Genomic DNA, 9338 nt, shown 5'->3' on the forward strand with positions numbered 1-9338 from the left:
AAGAAAATAAACCTTTGTGTGCAGCTGCAGCTGCAGCTGTCAGTCAGTGAGGGTCTGCGTCTCAGAGGTGCAAAGCAGAACGAGCCTCACTGTTCCTGAACACCCCAACATCAACCTGAGGCACGTGACCGACTGTCTTATTGGACTTCTGAAGACGGGGTTGGACAACAGCCTCCAACTGACTTATTTCATTGACTTTCTTGTTTTATTCATTATTCTTACCTTATTCTTACTTATTCCTTATTCTTATTTTTTATGCCTGTTTTTATGTCTATTCTACGTGAAACTCTCACTGTGATTTCTTTGTTGTGAAGCTGCAACTCCTATATGAAAGGTGCAATACAAATAAAGCTTTTTATTATACAGACTGACTTGTTTTTTAAATAAACCTCCTCGTTATCTTACAATAATCACGCAGTAAGCTCCTGCCTTAAAGTTCTGCATCGTTACTTTATTTCTATTGCGTGATCTTATTTTTAAATACAGAGTGATTCATCTTCTCATTCACACGATCTTTGTCCCAGCGGGTCTGGTGACGTGGCTCTCGCGTTCGATACGTCATCACGCACGGAGCTAGAGACGGTGTAAAATGAATTTGAGGCGGAATAACTGTCGGCTGTGTGGACTGAGCTCGAGATTAACGTCGTAAACCTCGGCTGATCCTGGCTCAGGTCAGTTCTTTCTCACTTTAACTCTGTCGGTTGTGCTTCGCTGTGGAGGAGCAGACTGTCGCGTGAGTTTAGCTCAGCTGGACCAAAGTTTCAGCCGGTGTCCACGTTGACAACTTGTTTACAATGGAGCTCATTCACAGCATCGGACTGCCCAGACTGCGCTGGACAAACTTTAACTGCAGCTGGTTTCCACAGATGTCACTGGCTGCGATGTCCTTCAGTAACGTCGGACTTTTTGCTAAAATGTGTCCCCGTACGCAGATGGACAGCGCGAGTCGCTCCCCCGGGATTAACGGTCAACATTGAAATAACCGGCAGGCATGACCTATAATCTCATCAACGCACACACAGCAGTCCTCTGAGGAAACAAAACACGTTACGTTACTGTAATCCTATTAACGTTACCGTTTTAAAAATGCTTTAAATAGCTCGTGCGTGCAGGGAGGGGGTCACACATTCAGTCAGATCTGCAGGACAGAAGTCTGAAATGTGATCAGCTGTGTTGAAAGGAGACAGTTTTGTATTACTACCTTTTATATAACCAACTCTTCAGTTCAGCTTCAGCACGTGATCAGAGCTTTTTTTTTCACGTTTCCCAGCATCGTGTTAATGTGCTTAAACAGCAGGAAACTGTGTGTCTGCCCAAACTGACTTCACAGCCTCTCATTCTCTGGTCACTCAGCAGCTGGAACCTGTTTGCAGTGACCTCCTCAGGCAGCTCAGGGTCTAACTGTCCTTATCACATCTGTGCTGATGACGAGTGGGGGTAGTGAGGTAGTGAGGGTCACTACGAGCATGAGCCGTCTATGAAAAGGGGAAGTGTCTTATCTGTACTGTGATGTAACATCAGAGCTGCACTCGGCCCTCACCCTCCGTCCTGCCATTTAACAGTGCTGTCCTCTGCCTCCACCTGCTCCACCTGCTCTCAGGTGTCATATGTAGTTGTTATTGTGGTGATGTGCACATATGAAAATACACATGACCACAGGTGAGCTGGCATATACGTCGTTTTTCTTGTCCCATGTCTTTGTTTTTATCCTGTTTGAAACAGATGTTTGAGAAAACGTTGGTTTGGCTACTCGTCTGAAGTAAACTCTGTTTCCTCTAATCGCCACAGATAAGGGCTCGATCATGACTCATGGCGATGACTGCTGCACACCAGAGGAAGATGGCGACCGGAGCGACCAGCAGCAGCCTCTCATTCTGCAAAGAGTGGAGAGAGAAATGGCCAAAAACTGGAAATCCCTCGTGTCACATCGACTCAAGAAGCACTGCTCGTGCACCGCAAAGAAAGCTAAATCCAAAATACTGGGCTTCGTCCCCATTCTCACATGGCTGCCTCGCTACCAGGTCAAGGAGTGGCTGCTGGGCGACATCATGTCAGGAGTGATTGTCGGAATCCTATTGGTCCCCCAGTCCATAGCCTACTCCTTATTGGCCAGTCAGGACCCCATATATGGCCTCTACACGTCTTTCTTCTCCTCCTTAATCTACGCCCTCTTAGGCTCTTCTAGGCACATCTCAGTGGGGATCTTTGGGGTGCTCTGCCTGCTTGTGGGTCAGGTTGTGGATAGAGAGTTAGCTTTGGCAGGATACCTCACAGAAAGCAGCGGCAGCAGCAGTAACTATAGTGCCGACCTGCTGGCTGGTCAGGGGAATGACAGCGTTGGGGTGGAGTGTGACAGAAGCTGCTATGCCATCACGGTGGGAGCTACACTCACCTTCACTGCTGGAGTCTACCAGGTGAGGAAGCAGCGGCAATCGTATACACCGGACAGACACAAATAGCATGTTTGTGTAAACCAGAGGTGGGGAACCTCCCACCGTTTGATCCGGCCTGCGAGGCAGCTCATAAATATGAATAAAAAAGCATTTACTTCTTTCAGCAACGAAGACAATAACATAAAATGTAGACTAACATGTGGTCCCTGAACGCAACACACACAGAGCAGTCAATGCATCAGTGCCACAAAACCAAAGTAAGTGCGGAGTGTCGCGCTTTCCAAGAGAAATGGACTGTGTTCGTTTACGGGGACGTGGTTTGGATGAAAACGGCTCATCTCGAGCGCCACTGCAGCTCTAAAGCATAAACTGGATGAGCAACAAGCAGCTTTCACAAGACCATATTCAGACAGAGACAGTGCTCTGTGGTGAGCGAGCTAATAGCTAAGAATCTAAAGCCTCATTGAAAAGGAGAACTGGTGAAGGAGTGGCTTGCTGCATTAGTTTCCAGAGAATGGCCCTTGAAGGATGTTAGGAAAACTGAAATGGCCGTTGACTGGACAAAGGCTCCCCACCCCTGGTGTAAACAAATGCTTCTGTTCTTCTCTATGGCCTCTGGCAAACTGGAGGCGTTCATTTAAATATCAAACCCGCCTGATGCTTTTCTCTTTGTCTCAGGTGTTAATGGGCCTTCTCCAGGTCGGCTTCATCTCCATCTATCTCTCAGACTCCCTTCTCAGTGGCTTCGCGACAGGAGCCTCCCTCACCATCCTCACTTCGCAGATCAAATACCTCCTGGGCCTGAAGATCCCCAGGCCCCAGGGCTGGTTCACGCTGTTTAAGACCTGGTACAGCCTGCTCATCAACCTGGGGAAGACCAACATTTGTGACCTGGTGACCAGTTTGGTGTGTTTGCTGGTACTGATACCTACCAAGGAGCTCAACAATCGCTTCAAAGCCAAGCTAAAGGTACAAGTGCAGATTTGCATGTTAACAGCTTTGGTGTGACCTGAATCTGGTCTGCTCAGCTGCACGTGCGCTTCCAAAGTAACTTATAAATCCTCCACACATTAACAGATACATTTACAGTATAAACTCTGTTGACTTATCTGATGAGCAAACCTTCTAACAGCTGTTTTTAAATCAAACCAAGTATGTAGTATGTGTCATGTCTTTTGTCTTTTCCTTACCCAGGCTCCAATTCCCTTTGAGCTCTTTGTGGTGATAATTGCGACACTGGCTTCTCACTTTGGCCACTTCAACACTGATTATGGGTCGAGCGTGGCCGGCGACATCCCCACAGGCTTCCTCCCTCCCAAGCTGCCCATGTGGTCCCTGATCCCCAATGTGGCCGTCGATGCTTTCTCCATCGCCATTGTGGGATTCGCCATCACCGTCTCGCTGTCGGAGATGTTTGCCAAGAAGCACGGCTATACAGTGGACGCCAACCAGGAGATGTACGCCATTGGCTTCTGCAACATCCTGCCATCGTTCTTCCGCTGCTTCACCACCAGCGCCGCGCTGACGAAGACCCTCGTCAAGGAGTCCACAGGGTGCCAGACTCAGATATCTGGGCTGGTCACCGCTCTTGTGCTGCTGCTGGTCCTGCTCGTCATCGCACCGCTCTTCTATTCCCTTCAGAAGTAAGCGTACCAAAATGTTCATTCATAAACTATGTTTGGGGTCGACCTCAATTGTTCCTCTGGCAAGTTTATCTCATGATTAGTGGGCAATTGGTTCACTGTAGAATGATCATCAATAGGGTGATGAATTGAAATTAGCTTCTTCACAGTGGTTTTTGTTAGTAGCATTACATTACGAACACTTGGAAACATCACAGTTGAAACCATAACAGGACATAAAACATATACACTCACAGGACGGGAGTGTAAAAAGCAATGAGCCATATATGCAGGAGACGCACAAGTATAGGAGAAGTATAGAGTAACTGACAAAAGGGAAACCTGGAATAACGTCGATCTCCAGGCTGTAACCCTCCCCTAAAAATAGAACACACGTCTGAAAAGCTGGTCAGGGCAGTCGTGCCTGCTTGACTCGCCCCAGTAATTTCATTGTTAAACAGTCAGGCAGAGTGAGATTCTCGCCCTGGATGCAGTGCTCATCTCTAATCTGTTCAATGGATGTGAAGGAGACTCATTATTGTAGAGCATGAGCCACATGGAAATGAGAGCTGTGCACATTTTGGTGCCGAGCGAAAACATGACTTTGCTTTTATGTACAAAAATTAATTAAAAAAAAAGACTTCAGTGGTTTCTTTGATGTTCCACCTTTTGAACAGCAGTCAATAAAAAACACACATAAGCTCAAATTTTAAATTCCAGCATTAGCGGATATTAGAAGCTGACACCTTTGCATGCAGCTCTCAGCATGACACATCAGCATGACAAGCACATTTTATTTGACGTGAGGCCTGATCTACCTCAGGCTGAAGAAGGTGTCACTCATTCTGATGTTCTGGTTTGTTTTACGATTCGAGGGTTCTCCTTCTCGTCCGCTGGAGCACTTAAAAGTTGCCTGCAGTTCTTATCTTGTTTACCATGAAATGTGGTTTTAAGCAGAGCCTTAGACAAACACAGATAACCCACAGAGGCAGTTTAGGGTTAATGCTGACGCCGCCGGTTATTGCTCTGCAGTAACTGTGCTAGTTCAAACATCTTCAGGGCGACAACAAGAATGCTGATTTTTAAAAAGGCGGATGTCACAAGAAATGATTATGGAATAAGGAGAAGAGACACACATGAAATTTAAGAAAGAAGTGGCCACATTCAGAGATGCATTACTTCCCTGCAATCTGTAAAATGCATGCTGAGGAGAGTCAGTCTTATTGAGCACGGTGCATCACCAGCCACGTGCAAATGAGAGCCGTGCACATTCTGGATCTGTGCAACTACGTGCTATACGTCAGTTGAATTAGCAGAGAGATTTTTGTTAAGCAATGTAAATATTGGAATATTAACATGCTAAAATTCTTCTGGTTTCTGAATAGCACACAATGCAAAACATGCTTTAAATCAACACTGAACACATCCAGGCTGACGCGTTTGTGCAGGCTTTAACTCATCAGCATGACAGTGAGGTTTTATCCACTTCAGGCTTCTTAGGTTTGTTTTATGAGAAAACGTTTGCTGTCTCGTATATCAGAGTGCTTAAAAATTAGCTTGCACTTCTTATCTTATTTACCATGAAAAATGGCTTCTAGCCTTAGACAAACACAGATAACCTGTGGCTACAGTTTAGGGTTAATGCTGTTAATGTTTAAATTAGGGCTGCTAAAAGCCATAATCACGATTACTCTGCACAGTATTGAGATCACCATTATTCAATGGTGGAAATACTGGAAATACTGTGTATGTGTGGAACTTTTTAAAAAGCGTTGGAACATTGGTTTACCTTTACTTTAAATATAATTCAACTGAAAGACAAAAATCTCTGCAGCGGCGTCACAGGCTTCATCATAGCCTTTAATACGGTTCGATCTGCATGAGTTTTCTCCAAATCGTTCGGTGTTTAACGAGCTTGCCGATCAGTGACTCACACGTCAGCTCTGAGCACCTCAGGAAACAGTCGTCACTGCAGAGAGCTGATTGGTGCGCTGCAAGCTGTATGCTGAGGCTCTCTTCCAGCCTATTTGTACAAGGTTTTGGGACTTCCTCTGCGCATAATGAGCGATCCTGCCTGCTCTCCCTACATAAGCTCAGTGTGTGTGCACCATGTGATATCCTCCCGTCAAACAGCTGAATTGGTTTTACCTTTGCTGTTGACTAAAGGCTCTTTCTGTCTTGGCTCATTGTGAACTGAGGCTCTTAGGAAGGGCTGAAGGCACACCGCTGTAAAGAGCATCATTGTGAAACGGATATCTTCAGGCAGCGAAGACACAGATGTTTGAAAAGGTTTAATTCTAATCTGACCAGAAATAATTATGGAAACAGGAGAAAAGAGTAGAATTATAAATGAATTCTAAAGAGTTAATTACAACAAGAGAAACTGCACTTTTCATCTATTGGAGATTGTGATTGCAGCTGATGATTGGCAGTGATGCTGGTGTGATATCTCGGTGCACGCTCATGGACAAACTCACTGATGTCTTCATCAGCAGTGTCTCAACGTCCGAGGCCAGATTATGTTTAGTCTTTGTTCCTTGTCTCTTACTATCCTCCTCTGTCTCCCTCTGTGTAACCTTTTGACCTCTTAAATGGATTTTGTCTGTTCTTCTCAGTATCTCAACCTTTGCCCCTCAGAAAAATCTAAACTTAAGAACAGTTTGAAGAGCAAAAGATTACACTTTAAACACCTTGCAGATGTCAGAAGTCCACTTCTGTTTGTCAATTTGACGTTTTCTTACTACAGAATGAAATGTGAGGACTTTTCTCTTCACAGCACTGATTGATTGCTTTAACCCATGAGTGCCACTGCGGCTCGTAACCTTTCCCTGTTCCTGCCTGTTTCCTTGCTTCCTTGTCCTGCCCAGGTGCGTATTAGCCGTCATCATCGTGGTGAATCTCCGCGGAGCTCTGCAAAAGTTCACCGACGTTCCCCGCATGTGGCGCGTCAACCGTGTGGATGCCGCCATCTGGATGATCACCATGGCGACCTCGGCACTGGTCAACACGGAGCTGGGTCTCTTTGTGGGGGTTTTGGTGTCGGCCCTCTGTGTCCTGGGCCGGACCCAGCGGGCCCAGGTCCTGGAGCTTGGCCGGGCTACAATGAGGGAGCATTATGAGGACCTGTCATCTTACCGTGGTCTTCAAACACATCCCGGAGTGGCTGTTTTCAGATATGAGGCTCCAATCTATTATGCCAACCAGAGCCTATTCAAAAAATCACTGTCCAGGTGTGTGGGCATCGATCCTGTGAAGGAGAAATCCCGGCGTATTAAGCTAAGAAAGAAGAACAAACAGCAGGCAGAGGTCGCAGGAGTCCCAAATACCAAGTCAGAGGAGACGAAGGTTACAGGTAAAGAGGATGAGGTTGAAGCTGGCAGGACTGTAGTCACGATTAACTCTCCCTGTAGCTTACGCAATGTGGTGATCGACTGCAGCGCCATCTTGTTTCTCGACACGGCTGGAGTGAATGCTTTGAAAGAGGTCTGCAAAGATTATGGAGAGCTGGGGATCACGATCGTCTTGGCCCAGTGCAGCGCCTCAGTGCTGGATGATCTTGAAAGAGGGGGATACTACCCCGACGTAAAAGGATGTGATGGAGGAGAGGATAAGCTCATATTCTTCACCATCGCCGACGCCGTCCGCTACGTCCAAAGCCTCTCAGCTCCGAATGGAGATTGTGACAGCAAGTGCTAAAAAGATAACCTATCCAGATCTCTATGTTTACATGCATGCCGTTTACATCTCACATAATGCAAAAGTCCTTGTTGCCGATGTGCCTTGTTATGCTACAGTGATTCCTTGAAGAAGGTTTCCTATTTGAAGCACATTCTCTCTTGATGAGTTCATTGTTCACGGTGTTCAGAGAAGCAAACCAACGACCAAAACAACGACCGTGCTCACTTTCCAAAATACGTTCTAATTTTACTTTACTTTACGCTGCATTACTCAAATCAATTATGTTTCAATAATCAGTAGATCTGACTATCAAAATAGCCGTTAAGCTGCTGTCATAGCTACATCTGTACTTCACTTTGAGCAGCATTTTCTTTTTTTGCACACAGAAACTTAAATGAGTCGATAAACAGTAACCCACCAATGTTAATGTCCCAACAACTGAGTCACATGCTGAGCAGCTGGAAACTTGTACTTTGCTTCATAGCGAGGACCATAAATAACTACAATTACATAGAATTTTGTCCATAAACCCCAATCCTGAAGGCGCTCGTGAATAGTAGAGTTCACTGTGTTGGGGCAGATGTAGTTGGGACGTGTGCAAAAAGTGACAAAGTTCATCACTGAGAAATGCTGCTTTGAGGGGGACGTCAGAATCCATTGAAGGTCTTCCTCTTAATTCAAATGTCTAGTTTTTCTACAAAAGAAATTACAGGTCAAAATTTTACCTGCTGTTCATAAAATATGTGTTTTGTAAGAATCACCGGACTGTGCCTGAACACGAACTCTTTCTAACTAACAGTAGGCCGTAATATAGTTCCTGTAACAGCAGTGATGATCATGGTAAAGGTTTATTTTCCACTGGGAAAGACTTGGTCATGTTGTTAAAGCCATAAAAGTGTAACTGAACACTGATTGTTAAAAACAAACAAAAAAAAGACAAACTGAATGCTTGGCTGAAGCAGACAATCGCCAGTTTACTTTCCAGTCATGTGTCTAAACTGCAGAGGCTTTAGTGACGCCTTTACTGCAATAAATTTCTATACTGTGAATGTTTTCATATCAGGTCCTTTGACGTATGAATGCCAGTCACCTTCTTAATGTTACAACTGGGAAACTTTTAAAAACAGAGGATCTCATTTTGAAAGAAATTTCCTCAGCTCTGGTTTTGAGGCTGCGGTGTTTTTACAGGCCTGAACTGGATGTGTTATTTTAAAGAAGTTTGTCCTCAGTCTGTTTGCTGAGGGCGACGACGTTACTGACGCAGCTTCAGTCCGTTATAGCTGTGCAAATACAGCAGCGTGGGGGGGGGGGCAGAGTTCAAGTTAAAGAAGAACCGTGTGCGACTCACATGAAAGCAGCCTCCAGGAGTTTATTTAGTTCACTTTCCATGATGAATCGTGCCAGTCAAGCCTCAGACTCATTCCTTTGTGTAGAAGAGAATGGTTCATCCGGTCCATTCATTTCTGTTTCGTAACACCCCAGTGCTCAGGGTTTGCTACATGACGAGTGTCTGACCTCTATCGATCTGCATGCACGTTGATGAAGCAGTAGATGTTCCTGCCAATGCTTTCACACTCTTCCAGTTGATCTACGGGTCAACTGGAAGAGAAGAAGTGTACTAGCTAGAAAATATAGATGCAAACTG

The 9338-nt window shown here is 45.4% G+C and overlaps 1 protein-coding gene across 1 annotated transcript; it reads left to right on the forward strand.

Moving 5' to 3' along the window:
• The first annotated feature begins 588 nt into the window (after window positions 1-588).
• Window positions 589-8903, forward strand: slc26a2 (solute carrier family 26 member 2). Its single transcript, XM_070962612.1, has 5 exons — window positions 589-671; window positions 1789-2414; window positions 3072-3362; window positions 3588-4036; window positions 6883-8903. Exons 2-5 carry the CDS (start codon window positions 1803-1805, stop codon window positions 7709-7711), a joined length of 2181 nt encoding a protein of 726 aa, XP_070818713.1. The 5' UTR covers window positions 589-671; window positions 1789-1802; the 3' UTR covers window positions 7712-8903.
• The last annotated feature ends 435 nt before the right edge of the window (window positions 8904-9338 follow it).

Source organism: Chaetodon trifascialis, chromosome 5 (genome assembly GCF_039877785.1).
Source record: "Chaetodon trifascialis isolate fChaTrf1 chromosome 5, fChaTrf1.hap1, whole genome shotgun sequence".
In the NCBI taxonomy this organism is placed as follows: Eukaryota; Metazoa; Chordata; class Actinopteri; order Chaetodontiformes; family Chaetodontidae; genus Chaetodon; species Chaetodon trifascialis.

What these genes read in the sequence shown, in the direction of transcription:
- slc26a2 (XM_070962612.1), top strand. Translation starts at nt 1,803, where the DNA reads ATGACTCATGGCGATGACTGCTGCACACCAGAGGAAGATGGCGACCGG. An exon ending in TCACTGCTGGAGTCTACCAG is followed by an intron (nt 2,415 to 3,071) that starts GTGAGGAAGCAG and finishes TCTTTGTCTCAG; the next exon opens with GTGTTAATGGGCCTTCTCCA. An exon ending in CTCTTCTATTCCCTTCAGAA is followed by an intron (nt 4,037 to 6,882) that starts GTAAGCGTACCA and finishes TGTCCTGCCCAG; the next exon opens with GTGCGTATTAGCCGTCATCA.